The 21,934-nt window shown below is 49.6% G+C and overlaps 1 protein-coding gene across 1 annotated transcript; it reads left to right on the plus strand.

Moving 5' to 3' along the window:
* The first annotated feature begins 329 nt into the window (after positions 1-329).
* On the plus strand, positions 330-21,412 carry SLC6A1 (solute carrier family 6 member 1). The gene is made up of 15 exons (XM_042910864.1): positions 330-571; positions 2,267-2,596; positions 3,003-3,134; positions 3,933-4,033; positions 5,122-5,231; positions 6,892-7,024; positions 9,858-9,992; positions 10,211-10,314; positions 10,636-10,760; positions 12,131-12,243; positions 12,659-12,790; positions 14,522-14,624; positions 16,204-16,304; positions 17,160-17,327; positions 19,220-21,412. Exons 2-15 carry the CDS (start codon positions 2,359-2,361, stop codon positions 19,322-19,324), a joined length of 1,800 nt encoding a protein of 599 aa, XP_042766798.1. The 5' UTR covers positions 330-571; positions 2,267-2,358; the 3' UTR covers positions 19,325-21,412.
* Positions 21,413-21,934: the final 522 nt, after the last annotated feature.

A 21,934-nucleotide genomic window follows, 5' to 3' on the forward strand; every position in this document is an offset into this window, starting at 1 on the left:
CCCTTGGGTTTTGGAGGTTTTTTTTTTAATGAACAGATTTGGGGGTGGGGAGTGGGCAAAATTAGGATCATACTAAATGAACTATTTTGAGGTCTGCTTCTTTCACTCCATAAAACAAGGTACCGTCTCTCGTGTTCTTAAGGTGGTCTTTTACAACATTTCTGCATGTTTGGTTGGAGGATGGAGAAAAATCTCAGCGGGGTTCGCTGGCTCCCAGTTGGGCCCTGAGGAGCTGCGTCCTCTCTGTCGCCTTCTCTTTTCCTTCTCATAAAATGATGGAGTGACATCCTTGCCTTGCCCTCAAGGCAAGGTCCTGAGATGGCAGCAGGCCCCTTCCAGCATGTTCCCAGTGCCCCGTGGCCAGCACCACACTGCATGGACTCACATGGTCACCCGGCAGGGGCGCTCAGAGAGAGGCTTCCTGCACCCCTGCCACTCTCCCCCCAGGGCTGCCCATTAGCCGCTGCCTGCCAGCTCACCAGGGTCCCTCCTCATGTCTGCTTTTCAGGATCCCACCCAGGGGCTGCAGAGGGCACTGCTCTGGAGCTGACGCACCACTGAAAATCATCAGGTAACATCTGTAACCAAAATCATTACAACCATTTGTGGAGTTCTCTCTGTAAACCAGTCAGGTGAAAAGTACTCTTACAGCTATTAAAGCTTAGTTTTGCCACCCTTCTACAGGCTAGATAAGATTACTCCCATTATATAGATGAAGAAACTGAGGCTAGAGCAATAAAAAACAGTGCTTAGGGTCACTCAGCTTGTAAAAGGCAGACTGGAGATTTGAATCTAGGATGGGACCGAGCCCAACGTCATACACCGTCCTCTACCCCACGCTGCCTCTGGAACTAAAGAGGTAAGGAGAGTGCAGGGTGTAGGTGGGATATATCTTGGGTCAGAGAGGTCATGTAAACTAGTGGTCCTTCTTCAACTGATGGCTGGGACTGGCTCCCAGCATAAGAATCTCCTTTTGCAGAATTTGTTAAATGTATGGATTCAGGATGCATCTCCTTGAGATTCTGATGTGGGACATCTGGCGTGTGACCTGGGAATCTGCATCGTTACAGAGTTTCGCAAAGAACTTGGAAGCGTGGCCAGGCTTGGGGTTGCTGAGAAAATAGTAACAAGTCCCCACCATTTGCCAGGTGCAGGGTCCTCATTGAATAAGCAAAGAACAACCGCCCAATGAAGGACATACTATTATCATAACTCAATTTTTTAATATATTTTTAAATTTATTTTTTAACTTACATCCAAGTTAGTTAGCATATAGTGCAACAATGATTTCAGGAGTAGATTCCTTAATGCCCCTTACCCATTTAGCCTCTGCCCCCTCCCACAACCCCTCCAGTAACCCTCAGTTTGTTCTGTGTATTTAAGAGTCTCTTATGTTTTTGTCCCCCTCCCTGTTTTTATATTATTTTTGCTTCCCTTCTCTTATGTTCATCTGTTTTGTATCATAAAGTCCTCATATGAGTGAAGTCATAGGGTATTTGTCTTTCTCTGACTAATTTCACTTAGCATAATACTCTCCAGTTCCATCCACGTAGTTGCAAATGGCAAGATTTCATTCTTTTTGATTGCCGAGTAATACTCCATTGTGTGTGTTCTTTATTTATCCATTTATCCGTAGATGGACATTTGGGCTCTTTCCATACTTTGGCTATTGTTGATGGCACTGCTATAAACATTGGGGTGCATATCATAACTCAATTTAAAAGATCAGGAGAGCAGGGCCTAGAGAGGTTAAAAAATATTTAACACAGCTCACACAGCTCAAATGTGAAAGAGGACTGTGATGATGAGAGTCTGTGCTTATATACCGCCTTCACTCACCACCTGTACTGGGTCACCTCCCTGTTCCAGCCCATGGTTAAGCCCCACCATTACATTGGTCATGGTTACTATGATCTCAGGGAATGAGAAATCTAGTTGTACCCCACGAGGCAAAGATGAGGAACACTTAATATTTCTGTCTGAATATTTGGTCTCCTCGGTTTTCTTCTCTGGGCAAGACCCATGACGAGGGCATGTGACGCAGATGCAAGTTTGACGTTAGCTCAGGAGCTATGAAGACACCACATCCCCACGCACAAGTCTAGAAACAAAGGGTACTGCCCTTCCTCTAGGAGAAAGAGGGCTTATGAGAGAGCCTTCTCCAGCTCCTAGGTTGTTTGGGGTTATTTTATTTTTGTAATTTTGGGGCAACTCCAGGATCTTGCCACCCTTCTGTGCCTATCACCCCACCCCTCTCTTCTCCCAGGGTGACCTTGAGCCGCAAAACTGCTGTCCGCGTGGACCGGGGCCGACATCGCACGTCCATCTGCCAGGACCTCTGTATCCAAACTCCGAGACATGGCGACCAATGGCAGCAAGGTGGCCGATGGGCAGATCTCCACGGAGGTCAGCGAGGCCCCTGTGGCCAATGACAAGCCCAAAACTCTGGTGGTCAAGGTGCAAAAGAAGGCAGCGGACCTTCCAGACCGGGACACGTGGAAGGGCCGCTTCGACTTCCTCATGTCCTGTGTGGGCTATGCCATCGGCCTGGGCAACGTCTGGAGATTCCCCTATCTCTGCGGCAAAAACGGAGGTGGTAGGTGCTGGCCTGGCAACCTCCCAGCCGGGGCTGGACCCCTTGGAGAGTGTCACACTTGGGCGTTTTCTGGGGCAAACTCAGGGGAAGGGGTCCCCTAAAGACTCCAAAGGGTGTACCAGGCCCCATTTCCTGTTTCTTGTCCCTTAACCAAAAGATTCCCAAAAGGACAAGTGTCCTTTGTTAACACCACCAAAAAGTTCACCTCTTCATTTTGCAAAGAACGGGGGACATAGTTTGAGCAAAGGACATCCTTGGACCTCAGTTTGGCTGTGGGTGCTGCTATTGAGGCAGAGGGTAAGGATATCATGGCCGGGGCCCGAAAATGCCCTGCCGTGATGCTCCCTCTGACCGGGGCTTCTCCAAAGCCTTGGGGTCACGAGTGTCTCTCTTCTCAACCCCACAGGGGCCTTCCTGATCCCCTACTTCCTGACCCTTATCTTTGCGGGGGTCCCTCTCTTCCTGCTGGAGTGCTCCCTGGGCCAATACACATCCATCGGGGGCCTGGGGGTGTGGAAGCTGGCCCCCATGTTCAAGGGTAAGTCTGCAGAGTGGGGGGCCATGTGCTGGTGCTCCTGCCCACAGAACTATGGTGAAACCAGGCCCTTCCCGGCACTTCCATCCCCACTGGAGAGGGGGACCTGCTCGGTTCGCTTCTGAGCAGAGTGGAGCCCTCACAAGGAGCTAGGTGATAGATGGTGGCATTGACTATAATCTAGGGTGAGGGAGGTGGACAGGAGTGCCCAGTGCAGAGCCCCCCCCCCCCCCCCCCCCCGCACCAGCCTGCTGTCCTGTGAATTTATTTCCCTAGCCAGGGCTGGTGCAATTTTCTTTGCTTCCTTACTCAGTGCCTGACACTCAGATAGATATGTGGAGAAGCATTCTTGCCTGGCAAGCTCAGACTCCTGCCCCACCTGCAACCAGCCAGTGCTGGGCCGCAGACCCAAGTTCCCACTTGCCAGATGTGTGTGACCTTAGCTAAGTTCCTGCCTCTCTCTTAGCCTCAGTGCCTCAATAACACCTGTCTCCAAGGGCCAGTGAGCTGGTGGGCATCATGGAAAATGATAAGAATGGCACTCACTGGACAGTTATAATTTTTTTTAAAGTTTATTTATTTTTGAGAGAGACAGAGACAGAATGCGAGTGGGTTAGGGGCAGAGAGAGTCCGAAGCAGGATCCAGGCTCTGAGCCGGCAGCACAGAGCCTGATGCAGGGGTTAAACTCACAGACCGTGAGATCATGACCTGAGCCGAAGTCAGACGCTCAACCGACTGAGCCACCCAGGCGCCCCATGTAATTATTCTATGAAATGTCATGCTGGCGTGTCCACTCCCAGGTGTGGGCCTTGCCGCTGCTGTGTTGTCATTCTGGCTGAACATCTACTACATCGTGATCATCTCCTGGGCCATCTACTACCTGTACAATTCCTTCACCACAGTGAGTGGACCCTTGCACCGCCCCCTCCAGAAGGAGCCAGACCCAGAGCCTGCTCTCTGTCTGCTGGGACTACCTTTCTGCTCACAGTGCTGTTCCTTGGGTGGAGGGTGTGGTTTATGTTCAGTGGTCCCTGTCTCCCTGCAAGTTGTAGCACCATGAACCAACAGCTGCTCTGGGCCAGCCACTGAGCCAGGTGCTTCATGGGGGCTAACATCTACTCCTCTTGACACCCTTCTTTTTTTTTTTTTTAATGTTTATTTATTTTTGAGACAGAGAGAGACAGAGTATGAACGGGGGAGGGGCAGAGAGAGAGGGAGACACAGAATTGGAAGCAGGCTCCAGGCTCTGAGCCATCAGCCCAGAGCCCGACGCGGGGCTCGAACTCACGGACCGTGAGATCGTGACCTGAGCCGAAGTTGGACGCTTAACTGACTGAGCCACCCAGGCGCCCCTTGACACCCTTCTTAAGGTGGCTTTTGTTAGCTCATTTCATACAGACCGAGACTTCCTTGGTTCCAATCCTGACCCCAGGATATACCAGCTGTGCAACTTCGAGAAAGAAACTTAACCTCTCTGAGCCACAGTGCTCATTTATACAATGAAGGTAGAAAGGAAACCTGACTCATAGAGTTGTTGTGAGGATTAAGGAGTAAATATGTGCAAAAGGCTTACCTCACAAAGAACAAGTACAGTAAAGTGTTCACTGTTAACATCAGTGTGCAGAGGGTCAAACAGGCGAGATCTCTTACTCAAGGTCACATAGCTAGGAAGCGGCCCCCAGATGAACACACAAGATATTGTGGTGCCGCTCAGAAAGCTGGTTTTCAGAGGGATATGATCAAGGTTCAAGTTTCAGCTCTGACACTTAGGAGCTGTGCGATCTCGAACAAGTTGCTGCCCCTCTCTGATTTCTAAAATGGGGATCTCAACATGACCTGCACCTGAGAGCTGTTGAAGAGGGGAGGCGAGGTAATGGATGGCTATGAGGAGGCTCGGGGGACTGTGAGGATGGACAAGGTACGCTGGGACCACTGTTGCCATCCCCTGGGGGCTCAGTTGTGTTTGTCCGTGCCCCTGTGCCTTTGCAGACGCTGCCGTGGAAACAGTGTGACAACCCCTGGAACACAGACCGTTGCTTCTCCAACTACAGCGTCGTCAACACCACCAACATGACCAGCGCCGTGGTAGAGTTCTGGGAGTAAGTGTGGGGCCATCGGTGACAGGGGTGCCTATCAGCCAGGGCCAGCAGGAGACAGAGGCACCCTCAAAAGGGTGATGGGAGCTGATGATGTGTGCAGGGCTGAGGGGGAAGCGAGGGAGAGTGAAGTCCCTTTCTCCCTCCTAGAGAGCTGGGCCATGGAAAGGGCCACTAGTTACAAACTAGGGAGAATGAATTGCTTCAGTACAGAGAATGAATTCCCGCCTTCTCTCTCCTCCTGACCAGTGGCTCCTGCCATTGGTCAAACCTAGCTAGAAGCCAGAGGACAAGGGAGCCAGCCATATAGGCATAGCAGCCAGCCTCCTGGGGCACAGAACAGAATGGACAAGGGTGAAGAGTGAGCCCCCGGAAGGGAGTAACCAGCACAGGACAAGGAGAATTGCCAGGAGAGGCCAACAAAATCCCAGCTCATCCTGAAAACCAGTCCAGTCTACTTAGAATCCCAGAGTTGTTTGGACTAAAGGCACACATGCACACACACACACACATGCATACACACACACACACACACACACACACACATACACGCACACATACACACACGGTACATACTGAAGGCCGTGCTGATTGTATCTTCAGGAGAGCACATCATAGATTGTGTGTTGGGATATTGATTTTACTAAAAGGGGCCTTGGGATCCAAATCTCTTTGGCATGAAGGAGGCATTTGTGTTGGGTAGCTTGAAAGGGTCTGGGAGCACTCTGGAACTGTTCTCAGGAGGTGTCAGAACACGTGATGCTAGTCTTTGTGCAGAAATGTCCTTGGCTAGGTTGGTCTCCTTACAAATAAAATTAGATTCTTTGGCTTCTGCTTCTTTCCAGCATCTGCCACATACCCATTCCGGACTGCATTCAGCCATTTATTCAGTAAACATTTCTTGAGTGCTTACTGTGTGCAGTGTGGTTAGAGGCATGGCAAACATAAGCAAACAGGCAGTCGTAACACCAGATGAGCAAGGCTAAGAGGGGGGGATGCATGGGAGGCTAGAGGTGCCCCAAGTTGGTACCTGGACCAGCCCAGGTGAGGAGTGACATCTAAGGATGAAAACCACATAGGAAGGACAGGTGTCAGCAGGAGGAAGAGAACGCATGAAGGCTTGGAGGCAGGTGAGCGCAAGCCAGGCACAGGTGAGGGAATGGGAGTCGTCCAGGCTGATGAGCATTTGAGGGGCTTCAGGGGGGGCTGAGACTGGAGAGAAAAGTAGGGCCAGCCCAGAAGGGCCTTGCAAGGTCAGCCTGGGGGAGGCTGGGCTTCATGCTGAGGAAGTAAAGAGCTATTCACTGTAGGGTTTTAAGCAGGTGAGTGATACGATCAGATGTACCACTTAGAAGGGCCTCTGGGGCTAGAAGGGAGTGGGGACAGAGCAAAAATGAAGGTGAGGGTCTAGCTAGGAGGGCACTGCAGCCATGGTGAGCAATAAGGGTGGCCAGACTAAGGTTCCGGCAGGTCCCTTGAGCAAATAGCACACTCTCTGCCAATTAGTATAATGGACCCCACGGTCTCCAGCCAGCTCCTGGATCTCAGTGACCACAGATGTCAGCACAGTCCCAGTGGAGGATGTCATCTGTGTTCAGTCCCTGGGTACCCCAGGTCACTCCAGCTCCCACGTGACTTTCTGCTCTCTCCACTGTTCCACCAGGCGGAATATGCATCAGATGACAGACGGGCTAGATAAGCCAGGTCAGATCCGCTGGCCTCTGGCCATCACCCTGGCCATCGCCTGGATCCTTGTGTATTTCTGTATCTGGAAGGGTGTTGGCTGGACTGGAAAGGTAAGGCCTGTGCACAGTGGGGACCAGAAGGGGACAGATCTACAAGGGGATTTCTGCTCTGGGCAAGGAGTCTGCACCTCAAGGAATCCCGTCGAACCTGGAGTGAAGCAGTTCTCTTCATCTCCCTCTGCCTTGGTTTCCTTTCCTGTAAAATGGGAATAATAACACTACCTACCTTCTGGGCAGCTCTGAGGATTACATACCACAATGCAAGTCAGACAGTTACACAGAGCCATGACAAAACACGTGGTAAACTTTGCTCAAGGACCATTGAACAAACTGTCCCCGCACATCTCCACTGAGCCAGGCCTTGTAGGGTGATCCAGAGATGAATATTCCACATCCCAGCCTTTGAGGAGCATCAGAAATGGATCAATGAATGGTTAAATACTCAGGCCCTGTTCTGGAACAGTCCTGAGTTTAGATCCCAACTTCCCTGTTTACTTGGCTAGGAGACCTTAGACAGGTCACTGCTCTGAAACTCCATTTCCTTCCTTAAAAAATGGGGCTTATCTGTTGGTTTGTCATGAAAATCAAATGGGATGATGATTTTGTAAAGCTCTCAGCTAGCGAGAGGAATTGTACTTGTTTTGTTTTTGTTATTGGCAAGGGCAGAGCAGGTCAAGCTTGGAGGGGCGGGGAGGTCCATCCTGGGGACATCTGGGGAGCTCGCCAATCAAGTTAGGGGTAAGGGACTGGCCTCACTCCCATTCCTTTCTCCTTAAAGCCCCACCCCAGGAGTCCAGGGACAGAAGATGGCTCAGCCTGTCACTGGCCCTAGCCTGAAGGGAACTTAGAGGAGACCTGTCTGAGTTCTTATAGCAAGTAAGGGAGAGAAGGGATTTGAACTGAATCAGGCAAGAGCAGGGAGGTCCAGACTACCTAAGCTGATGTGAGCAAAACAGAACCTTAACAAATTCCATGCTTGGGCATGAGTGCAGGTGATGAAAAACTCACCAATTCCAGTCTGGTGGGACCTTTGGACCTACCAGTTCTCAGTTCCAAATCCAGTGTCAAAACCTCTCGAATGTGTCCTTAGACTAGGCAGTCAGGAGGAGGGCACAGGTGTCTCCCATCCCGATTTTAAGAAACAGAAGAATGTAGGGGCTAAACGCACTGGAAGAAATAGAGCTCAGCTTGAATCTCAGGCCCCTGATTCCTAGCTGTGTGTGCTCGGGCAATCTATTTCACCTCTCTGTGCCTCAGTCTCCTCATCTGTTAAATGGATACAATAATAGTACCTTACAGGGTTGTCATAAAGACTGAGGAGAATAATCTATGCAGAATATGTAGCATATGCCTAGCCACCATATACCATATACCATGTAGACAATCCATGATATCAGTTATCTTTTGAGTGAGTCATCCAATCCATCAGTAAACACTTATTAAGCACCTAGTGTATACCTGACTCCATTCTGAACATGGAAGACAGATTAAAGTGTAAGACCTAGGCAATATATATTAAGCATGTTGTATGTCCTCTGAGTAGGCAGGTTGATTGTATCCATTTTCCAGACAGGAAAATTCTTGGTTCAGAGAGGATAAGAAATTGATCCAACGTCACACAGCTTATAGGTGCTGCAGATGTTTCAAATTCCTTTTTCCTAATTCCGAGTACAGTGGTGTTTCTAGTGGATTATGGCTGCCTTTCCTAACCCTGAAGAATCTCAGATCCATTGAGGGAAATGAAACTATGAAATACAAGGGTTATTGAATTTGAAAACTGCTCTTTCACAACAGCGGACAAAGAAGTGTAATCTCAGACAATGACGTCAGTCTTTTGATTATCAATTTGGCAAAAAAAAAAAAAACCCCACATACTTTTTAATGATTATACTCAGTGCTGGCACCTTTGTGGGGAAGGTGCGCTCTGAAATGCTGGACAAAGTTCGGTTTCTGGAAGGTAATTGAGCAATATGGATCACAAGCCATTGAGAAATTTATCCCTTTTTAGTCAATAATTCTACTTCTACAAAATTTTCCCAAGAGTGGTATAATAATTTTCTGGACAAAGTTTTATATATAGGGGTGTCCAATGTTGTATTAGTGACATTCATATAAAATGCATAAAAAAGTTAGTGACATTCACATAAATGGATAACAGTAGGGGAAACTTTAAAAAGGATGGTAGAGCCTTCTGAGGAACTATTTTGCATAATTAAAGATCGCATTTTTAAGAGACAATAAAGCAATTTTTAGTAAACAAAGAAATAAAGTTGTATGTACTGTGTTTTTGAATTTTAAACATGTTAAATGAAGATGCAAGTACATAATTTGAGCATCACTTTGTAAGAAAATGTGATCATATATGCAAAGCAAATTCTCAAAAGATGAACATTAAAATGTTCACCCCCATGCTTTTATATACTAGGCATTTATTGAGTGTTTCTTATATACCATGGGCCGTTCTAGGCACTGGGAAAACAGAACTGAACAAGACAAGTCCTCTCCTTCATGTAACTTAAATTCCAGGAGCTGTTGAAGGGAAATTTGTGTGTGTGTGTGTGTGTGTGTGTGTGTGTGTGTGTGTGTGTAAAATTTTCCTGACACCATATTGTACTTGAACAATTTAGACAAAAGTCAAAAAATAAAGGAGGGGTCGAGGGAAGGAAACTCCAGGTGCTGAGCTGGTTGGTTCATACTCCAAGGAGAGGCTTCAGAAAAGTGGACAAACACAGCCAGTTAGGAATCCAGGAAGGCTTCCTGGAGGAAGATGAACTGGAAGTAAGCCCAGGGCCACAGGAGATACTGATGTAGGTGAAGTGGGGGGAGGGGAAGAATGGGCGCGCTGGAGTGGGGGTGACGACCTCGTTGCCAACTCTTCTCCCAGGTGGTTTACTTCTCCGCCACCTATCCGTACATCATGCTGATCATCCTGTTCTTCCGTGGAGTTACGCTGCCCGGGGCCAAGGAGGGCATCCTCTTCTACATCACGCCCAACTTCCGCAAGCTGTCCGACTCTGAGGTGAGTGCCTTCCCAGGGCCCCGCCCCTCTGGCCGGGTGAAGGGCCCACCTGAGTCCTGAGCCACCGTTTACCAGCTTTAGGAAAAGTTCCTGTACCTCTCTATCCCTCATGGAAACCAAGATGGTTGCCAGGTAGAGCTGGTTACCACGTGTAAAAGGCCATGGGGCACTGTGGCAATGATTATAATTTTGACTAGTTTTTGATCATCCACTTATAGGTGTGGCTGGATGCGGCAACCCAGATCTTCTTCTCCTATGGACTGGGCCTGGGATCCCTGATCGCTCTCGGGAGCTATAACTCCTTCCACAACAATGTCTACAGGTGCGGGAGCCCAAGAGCCCCTTCCTTCCCGGCCACGCCTCTCTAAGGTCAAGCCTGCACGTGACCACGCCCCCGTACAGACTACGCCCCCTGGCCTATCTCTACTTTCAGCTCCACTCCTCTCTAAGCCGATTCCTTTGTGGCCACTCCTTCCTCTTCCACCCCTTCCCTGGGATGGGGTGGGGGCACCTGCCCTGTGGCCCTTCTCCCAGGCATCCTTTTCTGCCCCTGCCCCTCATCCCTCAGCCCTCCTAACCACTGCTCCTAGCTCGCCTCCTGACCAGCCCCACCCTCACTGACTCCACCCTTTCCTCTCTGCAGGGACTCCATCATTGTCTGCTGTATCAATTCGTGCACCAGCATGTTCGCAGGATTTGTCATCTTTTCCATCGTGGGCTTCATGGCCCATGTCACCAAGAGGTCCATTGCTGATGTGGCGGCCTCAGGTTCGAGCCGCCCATTGGAGGGCACGGGCTCCTGGGGTGGGAGGGGATAACGCGCGGCATCTGTGGCCATCGTCAACATCACCAGCAGCAGCCTGGGGACAAGTCTTCGGGCAGAGGGAAGAGCCAGTACACAGGCCTGGAGACAGGGATGAGTGTGGTGTGTGGGCTCCCTGGCATTGAGCATCACTATGTGCCAGGCAGGGCACGGAGCATTTTAGTTGGAACGCCTCTCTGAAACTTTCCAACACGACGTAGCAGACACTTTTGTTATCCCATTTACTAGGTGAGGAAACTGAGGCTCATGGACCATGTTCTCCAGCTAGAAAAGTGGTGGAATTGGAATTGAACATCCACCTAGCCGATCAAGAACCCTGGGCTCTTAATCCTGTGACCATACTGGCTCTTCCAAGCACAATGCTGCCTTTTGCAGGGAGGAGACAGACTCTTTCTTGCCCCCTGGGATATAAACCTTGTTCCAACTCAGACATGCTCACCACCCTGACACAAAGTGCCTGAATCTTTGCTTTTGTCCCACTGCCAAACACGTCCTCACCAAGCAGGCTGTACCCACTCTGTTCACCACACAGTCATCAGTGCTGCAGGGTCCCAGCAGAACCCCAGGCAACCCTCACCTCCCTACTCACCCAAGAAAGCAGTGAGATGAGGGCCCCACTGTGTACACAACAGAGGCCCTGAGGCTCAGGGAGGCATCTTCTCAATCATGGAGAACTGGGCTGGTCATGTGGAAAGGAACTTTCTCCACTGATGTCATCTTCCCTCCAATGGCCAGCTCGTTTCTCTGGGACTCCCCAGCCGCCACCCCCCTTTCCTGAGCCAGACCCAGGGAGGATACAGTTTCTTTCCTTCTCCTTCTAAGGTTTCCCCTGATCTCTTGACTACCCCCTACCCAGACGCTCAAACACAATATTGATCTCTTTAAGCCTTCTCCTTCCCTGTGCTCCCCAAAGGTACCACCGTCCAGGAGCCAGGACAGCCCCAGCATCATTCTGGACCCTTCCTTCACCTTCACTCCACAAACCAGCCAATACCAGGACCTGCCCTTTCCACCTCCTCACTATCTCTCCATCGGGTCATCTCTCTGCACCCGCACTGTCCCCACTGCTGGTCAAGCCACCAAAGTCCCTCATTTCATCTCACTGGCACCCTGGCCTCCAGACATAACCCTACTCCCTCCCCTGCCCACACGCACTCTGTATCCTCATCTAGGAAAAGGGGGGCTGACGACACTCACCCAAAAGGTTACTCTGAAGATGAAATGCAATAAAACTCAGAACGTGGGTAGTGTGCTGGGTATGCTGTAGGGGTTCAGTACCTTTTTTTTGTTTTATTTTTTACCCTTCACTCCACAGGCCCTGGCTTGGCATTCCTGGCATACCCGGAGGCAGTGACCCAGCTGCCCATCTCTCCCCTCTGGGCCATCCTCTTCTTCTCAATGCTGCTGATGCTGGGCATTGACAGCCAGGTGAGGATGGCCTCCCTGGCACTTTGAAGAGCCCCCAGCCAGCTTTGTGGGTCTGGGAATAAGCAGGGAGAGGAGGCCATTGTCTCAGGCCCCCAAGAAGATGGTCAAGAGTTTCAGACCCCTAGCCTGTTCCACCACATGAGACTTCAGGGATCAGCTCATCCACTTTCCCCATTTTCCAGATGGGGAAACTGATGTCCAGAGGGAAAGGACCCCGGCGAGTTCCCTGGACTGATGTCCAGAGGGAAGGGTCACAAAGAGAGGCAGAGGCAGAATCAGGCCTGGATCCTGGGGCCCTCCTAGCCCTGCTATCCCGACATTGCCGGACCCCTTGGGTCTTGCCCCAGAGAGTCAGGCTTTGGGTGGGTTGGGGCTGGGGTCCGCTGCATGTGGCTGACCTTTGACCCCCTTGAAGTTCTGCACCGTGGAGGGCTTTATCACGGCCCTGGTGGACGAGTATCCCAGACTTCTCCGCAACCGCAGGGAGCTCTTCATTGCTGCTGTCTGCATCGTGTCCTACCTGATTGGCCTCTCTAACATCACCCAGGTGAGCTCACTGGGCACGTGGCTCGTCTCTGGTGCAGCCACTTCCAGGTCCTCTCCACCCCAACCTTGTACTATGTCACCCTTCGTCTTTTCGTTGAGCACCATCTCTGTTCCAAGCCCTGTACACACAGCAGTGGGTCAGACAGGGTCCCCGCCCTTAGGGTGGATGGTGGGAAACACACACACTGAGTTAGAAATGATAAGACACAGCTAGAGAATACAGCCCGTACCCCAGCCAGGGGCACCCAGGACTGCTTCCTGGAGGAAGGGATACAGAGACTGTGTTTTTAAAAACTCACAAAAATTAACTGGAGAGTCGAGCTGGAGTTGAGCCTTTGACATCAATACTGTCTCTTCTTCTTGTTCCCACTTTTCTTTTTTCTATCGATATTAATGAGCACTCCTGTCTGCATTCAAGGCCCTCCTGGTCTAGTCAGAAGACATACATATAGCTGATGAATTGTACAATAAATATAAATGACCCTAAAGCCATGAGCTCAGCCCTGTGGGTCTGCTTTATGATTGGCAAAACTACCCCTGGATTCAAATATAGCTCATTCCCAGAATATTGTTCATTTATTCCTTTATTCCTCCATAGTTGTTAAACATTCACCGTGGGCCTAGCAGGACACTGGAGATTCAACAGTTAACGTGACAGACACAGTATCTGCTCTCTTGGGGCTTACACTTGGGTGGGCAAGACTGACATACAAATTAGATCATTTCAGAGAGTGTTTAGTGCCCCCCCCAAAAAAGGGCAGTGGGACAGGGAATGACCAGTGAGAGTGGGAGGGATGCTACCTCAGACAGAGTAGTCAGGAGAGGGCCCTCTGAGGAAGTGGCAGTTGAGCTGAAACTCAAATGATAAGGAAGAGGGGCGCCTGGGTGGCGCAGTCGGTTAAGCGTCCGACTTCAGCCAGGTCACGATCTCGCGGTCCGTGAGTTCGAGCCCCGCGTCAGGCTCTGGGCTGATGGCTCGGAGCCTGGAGCCTGTTTCCGATTCTGTGTCTCCCTCTCTCTGCCCCTCCCCCGTTCATGCTCTGTCTCTCTCTGTCCCAAAAATAAATAAAAAACGTTGAAAAAAAAAATTTAAAAAAAAAATGATAAGGAAGAGACAGCCAGGGGAAGATCGAGCTGGGGGAATAAAGCATAGCAGGTGCTAAGGTCCTGAGGTGGGCATGGGCTTGGTAAGTTTGAGGAGCAGAGGGAGTGAGGGGACAGATGTTGGGGATGCAGAACCACATCATGCAGGACCTTGCTGTCCAAAGCCATTTGTATTTTGTATTGTACTGCATTGCATTGCAATGTATTGTATTGTATTGTATTGTATTGTATTGTATTGTATTGTATTTTAATCTCTCAACTTTTGATGTGTTATATTTATGTCTTGTGTAATCCATGGAAGTTTTTAAGCAGGGAAGAGGCACAACTGATTTAACTTTGTGGAGAGCTGGCTCTAATGACCAGCTCCTCTCTCAGTCCTCCAGCATTCCCAGGAATGGGATGTTTTTCTTCCCCAGACATTTTCTTCTCAATTCCCAGGGAGGCAGTGATCACCTCCTCTCACAGTCACTGGGCCCTCGATGCTTCTTTCAATCTTCCCTTAAGCCTTCTCCCTGCAGCATCGTCTAACACTTACCTGGCCAGACTGCAAAGGCCATGTGGTCTGTGAACTGCGTGTCCTGGGCACTGGCCGGAAGTGGACCCCCTCTTACTACTTTTCCTCTTTTAGGGAGGCATTTATGTCTTCAAACTGTTTGATTACTACTCTGCCAGCGGCATGAGCCTACTCTTCCTTGTGTTCTTCGAATGTGTCTCCATTTCCTGGTTTTATGGTGAGTGTCGACTCCTTCCTCCTACCCTCCCTCATTCATTCATTCAGTCAGTCAGTCATTCCTTTCTTCAGTTATCATTCAACAAAGACAACTTGAACACCAAGCCCTTTCTATACATTAGTTTACAACTGACCCTTGAACAACCCGGGTTGAAACGGCACAGTCTGCTTATTCTGCATGTAAATATAGTGCAGTGTTTTTTCTGATACTTTTTTCAGTATAGTATGGTGCTATAAATGTATTTTCTCTTCCTTCAGATTTTCTTAATCACATTTGTTTTCTCTAGCTTACTTCATTGTAAAAACACGGTACATAATGCATAGAACATACCAAATGTGTATTAGTGAACTGTTATTGGTAAGGCTTCTACTCAGCAGTAAGTTATTGGTGGTTATGTTTGTGGAGAGTCAGAAGTTATATGCAGATTTTTGGCTGCATGTTGGGGGATCAGCGCCCCTGGCTGCTACATTGCTCAAAGGTCAACTGTCGTTAGTCCTTACAACAATCTGATGAAGTTAGCACAGGAGATTCTATGCTTAGAAGATGGTATAAGACCGGTTAAATACATTCGTCGGAAATGGGAGCCAAAGTTTCTTCATAAATTTTGGGATAAGAGCATTTGAGATTTTATCTAGAAAAGTAAAACCAGGGGTTCCTGGGTGGTTCGGATTGTTAGGCGTCTGATTCTTGATCTCAGCTCAGGTCTTGATCTCAGGGTCGTGAATTCAAAGCCCCACGTTGGGCTCCACATTGGGCATGAAGCCTACTTAAAACAAACTACAAAAAAAAGTTCTGAAGTTAAATATGTAACAAAAATGGGGCTATAATTAAAGGTATGCACTACCTTAGAACAAAGAATGGAGTAAACAGTGATTTTATGTGTGTGTGTGTTTTTTTTATGGCCTAAGTTTCCAGACCCCGCTACGTGATAGTCCAAAGTAATCCTCCCCTGCACTTTGATTATCACAGCAAGACGATTTTGAACTGTTTTCCTGGGTCCCTCTTAGTCCTTGATAGCCACTGTTCCTTCTTCACCTCCTCCTCCTCCTTGTCATCTCCCGCCTCACTCCCAACTGGCCTAATGCTGTCAGATCCTCACTGGTCAGTGGCTCTGCTTAGAATTCGGGCAATGCCCAACGTCAGTCTTGGGAACTTCATGACACCTGTGATTTTCTGCCAGCTTTGAGGTTCTTCTTTGCAGTCTGTCCCCGGTTGCTTATAGCATCAGATCATCAGGGGAAAACGCCCTGTCCAGCAGAGCCTTGAAGAAATGTCTAGGCTAGCTGTTGGGTGGGAGGGACATTGAGAGAGGCGGGGACATCTTTATGAGCATATCCTTTTGTTGGTGGGTATTTTCATGTGAAGGTGCCTGGCTTTCCCACACAACCCACACGCTGGGGGGTTTGGTTATTGAATGCTTAGATCGCGAGGACCCCAGGGAGCATTAGCCCCCTGTTACAGACAAAGAAGCGGAAGCTCCGAAAGGTCAGGTGACTTACCCGTGGTCATACTGCAAGAAAGTGGCAGATTGGGGCTTCGAGCTCATTCATCCCTGCTGCTCTTGCTCCAAATGTCACAGGTGTCAACCGATTCTATGACAACATCCAAGAGATGGTTGGCTCCAGGCCCTGCATCTGGTGGAAACTCTGCTGGTCCTTCTTCACCCCAATCATTGTAGCGGTAAGGACAAGGCTTGACCAGCCCTGTTAGCGTGAGGCCAGACCAGTCCCTGGGGCCACTCAGGTCCAGAGAGAAACTTCTGGAAGCAAAGGCGCCCATTCCGTAATAATACTACTGCCTCCCGTTTGCTGAGCATCTGCTTTGTGCCCTGCATAGTACCATGGTACGTTACATGGTACATTACACCATCCTCACAAACCTCAGCAAAATAGGCATTCTTGTGCCTGCTTTACCGCTGAGGGACCCAGGCTCAGCCTGCCAGCATCACCCAGCTAGTTGGTACTGCGTTCAAACCAGGCGGGCCCGATTCTGAAGCTCAAACCAAGGGAGGCCTCTTATTCTCAGCATCCTTCATTGCCTTAGGCAGGAGGAAGCTGAGGCATGAGCAGGCCTAGGAGGGCTGCCCCAGTCCTTGGGGTGGGGGCTAGGCCACTCTGTATGTTGTGTCCTGCACAAAGACACTGGGCTGATGGACGACCAGAGGCTGATTTCCAGTCCTCATTCTGCTTGCCAAGCTGCTTATCTTGGAGGAAGGGTCCTCCCAGAGAGGGCACCAACTTCAAACTGGTCCTCCCGGAAGGACTGCCATTTTCTGCTGGTTCTCACAGAGAGGGAACCTTTGGCTATTGGTCCTTCCCGAAGTGGGTGCCTTTTTCTATTCTATACAAAGATGTCTTATGTACCAGCAGTGGCCTTGGGTGCAGGATTCCCAAGATACTGGGCCCTTATGAGGGTCAACCTCATGGCGAAGGAGGTGGTCAGTGGACCTATCAGCTTCAGGGTCTAGAAAGAGGCCTCGATTGTCCAATCTGGGTGACTGACTGTGCACCATCCCCTCTCCTCCACCCTCCCCAGGGCGTGTTCATTTTCAGCGCTGTGCAGATGACTCCTCTCACCATGGGGAACTACGTTTTCCCCAAGTGGGGCCAGGGCGTGGGCTGGCTCATGGCTCTGTCTTCCATGGTCCTCATCCCTGGTTACATGGCCTACATGTTCCTCACCTTAAAGGGCTCTCTGAAGCAGGTAAGCCCCTTCTACACCCTTTAGATTGCTAGTCCCCTTACCCTGCTGTGCTGGGCACAGCCCCCTACCCTTGCGGAGCTCACAGTCTAGTTAGGATACGGACAGGCCAATATCCAATGACAATAGGGTGTTAGAAGTGCCATGATTTGGGTAAATCAAGGAGGTGGGTTAGCCCTGCCTGGGCTGGGGAGGGTTAAGAAAGGCTTCTTGAAAGAGGAGATAGCTAAGAAGGTGCCTAAGGATGAGCCAGCGGTAAAAGTATAAGCACAGAAAGAATGTTTCTAGAAGGGGATGGAAAGGAAGCATTTGCAAAGGCCTAGGGGTATAAACTGCATATGGTGAACTGAAGGCAGAGCACTGTGACTGAATGGTGGAGAGGGGTGCAGAGGGGATGATAAGAGATGAGGTTGGGCATGTAAGAAGGTCAGGCTCATGAAGGGCTTTGAAAATTAGGACAAGAACTTTGGACTTTCTCCTGAGGGCAGAGGGGAGCCTCAAAGGTTTGAAACAGGTGAAGGGTAGGGTCGGATGTATTGAGGGCTTACTCTAGACCTCTTTTGTGGGCTTGATAAAGACAAAACGTGGTCTTACCCTTGAGGAAAGATAATGTAAAGCATGCTGCCCTCAGCAGGGGCCTGCTAGCACATTCTAGGCCCATACCAGCTCTTTGTTAAATTATATGGACTTCTCAAGTGAAACAAGGCCATGTTGCAAGTACCCAAGTGCTAGAGATATTGATGGAGTAACTGCACGCTGAGATTTCACTGAGGAGAAGTGGATAATCAGAATGTGGAGGGCCTGGGATCAGTGGTTCTCAACCTTATTTCTACTAAGATGGACCTTCCAGACCAATCAGAGCCAGAAGAGGGAGCTCTATGGTCTGCGGCCTAAGGAGGACAAGGTGGAGGCTTGTGCGTAGCCCTTGGGCCAGGCTCCTCCTTTCACAGATGGAGAAACTGAGATCAGGTGGGATAAAATACTTCCCCACCCCTTGCAGTAAGTCATTAAGTCATTAGAGGAGCTGAGGCTTACAGCCCCTTCTTCCAACTCCAGGCCCAATGCTTTCATTTTCCACAATCCTCTGCTGAGTGCCCAAAGGCGGCCAGGTCTTGGAGTGGCAGAGAGGCAAAGGCAGTGCATTTGAGGAGGGGAGCTCAGCCTGTGCAAAGGCCCAGAGGTGGGCATCTCTGAAGACAGTGCATTATCTGAAGGGACAGGATTTCAGGGAATATGTGTAGAGAAGGTAGTGGGACATCCATTCAGGAAATACGTATTGAACCCCTACTATGTGACAGTATTATCAGTGCTAGAGACTCATTTTGCCGTGAGAAAAATAGGCAAAAATCCCACCCTCCTGGGGCTTACATTCTAGTAGAGGAAGACCAACAATTAACAAAATAAAAACGTGTTAGATAAGGATGAGTACTGTGGAGAAAAATAAAGTAGAAAGGGGTTTTAAGGAGTGCTGAGCAAGGCCTTGCTGAGAAGGTAACACTGAGCCAAGACCTAAGGAGGTAGAGATTGAGCTAATTATCTGAGAGGAAGGATGTACCAGACCGGGCGAGTGCAAAGGCCCTGAGGCAGGTGTATGTTTGGCGAGCCTGAGGAGCAGTGAGGAGACCAGTGTGGCTGGAGTGGAGTAAGTGGTGGGGAGGGCAGGAGCGGCAGGGAGAGGGCCAGCGGGGAGCTATTACAATAACCCAAATGTGACAGATGCCACTCGGCCCGGGTAGGAACATGGGAGAGTATGGAGGATGTGGGGGTGAGGCTGGAGTCTGGGGGGGCACTCTGAAGGCAGAACAGGCAGGCAGGACAGACCTGAAAGGGGGGTGGGGGAAGGGAGCGGCCGGTCTTCCTCCCCCCACAGCCCAAATTCTCCCCGGCGCCCGCAGCGCATCCAGGTCATGATCCAGCCCAGCGAAGACATCGTCCGCCCCGAGAACGGCCCGGAGCAGCCCCAGGCCAGCGGCTCAGCCAGCAAAGAGGCCTACATCTAGGGGCGTCTGGCGGCTCCCCGACCCGACACTCTCACCCCCCCGACCTGGCTGAACGTGACCACCGCTTGCTGTCTGAAGATACCGTCTGTCTCAACCTACCTCGAGTGACGGCGAGTCCAGACATCATCACCATGCAGAGAGAGGGGAGGTGGGGGACAGTCACACCCCCGGTGGGCCCCGCCAGGGGCAGAGATACCCCACGGCTCCAGCACCTGTAGGCTGGTGACCTTTTTAATCCAGGCCCCATAAGCATCAAGCAATCAGCCTTTGTGACTGTGTGATAAATCCTTTTCATCCTGCCTGAGAGTGTGGTGTGGTGTGGCCACACACCTCGAGGCTTTTAGTCATGTTCCTGACTGTTCTCTTACTGCCGAAACCCACGACTCTTATCTCGGACTTCGCAGGAGTTCGGTTCCGTCAGAACGCTGCTCTGTACACACGAAAAGGGCATTTCGTATAATGGGGATTTCCAGGGAGAGCTCACTTGTACGAAGCAGGGAGCCGGCAGAGCTCTTACTTTCATTTTTTTGTTTATCCTTCCCGAGGCAGCTGGACAAAACAACCCCCCCCCCCCCCGAGGACCTCCATCCTTGTTCCCTGAGCTGCATCTCCAGCAATCTGTGGAGCATCCTTCCCTGCCCCCTTCCCGCCAGGCCATTCTGATTGCACCTGGCCCAACAGCCATCATTCCAGACCGCCCAGCTCTCCCTCGCTCCCTCCTTGGAAAACTGCCACAAGCACAATTGATTTTTTTATCGCCATTCTGGGGGCCTGAGGTCCCTCTGGGGAAATTCCCTAATCAGGAGCCCCAGTTTCTCTGAGGCTGCCCCATTTTATGGAACGCAGATCAGGTGCGGAGGAAATCAAGGCGAAGGTTCGTCTGTCCTTGAGTCAAAATGGATGCGGTTCTCTTTCTGGCTCCCCTTTCTGCTGTGTCCTCACTGCCGCCCCTAGTCAAAATGCTGCCTTCTTCATTCATATTCCTCAGCGGGAATCCCCTCACTGCCAGGAAAATCTCCCCAGCCCACTAACTGAGGAGCTAGTGTTAACCCCGACCACCCCCACCCCCCCAAAGTGCTTCCAAGATTAAACTACTTCGTCGAGAAGTACTATTTGTTTCTTTCCGGAACTGGGCTCCGTGGTGGTGGTGGTGGTGGTGCTGGTGCTGGTGGACAGCAAATCTGGCAAAGACACTTTCTTGCAAGTTCCGGTGACTCAGCGTTTCTCATTTGCCAGGAAGATGGGTTCCCATGTAGCAAACTGTATGTTGTGCCCCGTAGCTCCTTAGCTAGTTAGCTCACAAATCGTGTTTTACGACTAATCCTTAATAATTATGGTGAATTAACTGTGACCGTGGGTTTTTTAATCTCTTGTCATTCTCATCCGACAGTGACCAGCATACCAATTCTCGCAATAAGGTATGACCCTCAGAATATTAAGCACATCCTTGTAGAGAAAACAAAAAGTACGTGTACACGTAGAAAGGCACACACATACGTTCATCCTCGCGCGTGGTATATAGGGTCTTACTTGGTAACGTGTAGGGAATCTCAGACCTTTTCCTGAGGTCATCTGTAAAATAGTCTCATTGCTAAGGCATCCCACATGCCAACTGGTGAATCCATGATCAAGATGCTTACGTGTTGTTACATTGTAGGGTTTAGGATGAAAGGAACCCTTCACTGTGTCTCATGGTCCCACCTCCCCAGCCTGTGTGAATTCCTTTAGAATAAGGGCAGGAAGACTTCTGACATTCTCTTTGTCCTTCAATGTGAAACTAAGACCAAGTCTTTCCAAGATAAATGCAGTGTACTTAATGTTTGTAAGCAAATCTAATTGAGATGTTTGGCAAGAAATCCCCTAACTGATTTCCATCCAAACCTACTTATATAGCACAATATTCCGTGTCGTACAATTTCTGTGAGAACTGTGAATATGTGTACCTTTTTTTAGTATTTGCCCTGGGGGAGAAGATATTGTATTATCATATATGCTTTTTTTGCAATAAGGATTTATTCTCAGAACATCAAGTAAATCTATCTCTATATAAAAAAAATATATGTAATATATACATATTCAAACTATATACAGAGCCTGTTTTAAAAAAAATTACACTATTATTTAGAAAAATTATCTGTTCTATGGACCAAATGTAAAATATTTATAAATGAAGATGCATTTTAAATGTCTATAAATGGTGTCATAACTAGAGCACGGGCGTTATGTACGTTTCTAAGAATTTAGAGGAAAAATAATAAAGGTTCTATGATATACGATGGCAGACCTTCAGTTCTTTGGGTTGCGGATACAAGAGCCTCGTTCACTGGAACAGCAACACATACACACAAAACTGCTTTTTTCCCCAACAGGGAGAGAGATGTGGGCTCAAAACTCCAGAAAGATACAGCTGGGCTTCCCAAAACCCTGGAATGAGTGAATAAAAAGTGACTCTGAGCTATGTAAGGGAGGTTTTTTCACTCATAAGCAGGGCTCTGAAAGGCCACAACTCTCTGTTAAACTGCAAGCTGCCTCCCACCCAGAAGGAAGACAGCAGGGCTCTAGGAAACACTCAGCACCCCATCATATGCTTCCTTACTTGAGTCACTTCTT

This window comes from Panthera leo, chromosome A2, assembly GCF_018350215.1.
Source record: "Panthera leo isolate Ple1 chromosome A2, P.leo_Ple1_pat1.1, whole genome shotgun sequence".
Taxonomy (NCBI): Eukaryota; Metazoa; Chordata; class Mammalia; order Carnivora; family Felidae; genus Panthera; species Panthera leo.

Bases quoted from the DNA above. Each gene is read 5' to 3' on its own strand.
- SLC6A1 (XM_042910864.1), top strand. From the start codon at position 2,359: ATGGCGACCAATGGCAGCAAGGTGGCCGATGGGCAGATCTCCACGGAG. The intron at 2,597-3,002 runs GTAGGTGCTGGC...TCAACCCCACAG, and splicing joins CTGCGGCAAAAACGGAGGTG to GGGCCTTCCTGATCCCCTAC. The intron at 12,791-14,521 runs GTGAGCTCACTG...TTCCTCTTTTAG, and splicing joins GCCTCTCTAACATCACCCAG to GGAGGCATTTATGTCTTCAA.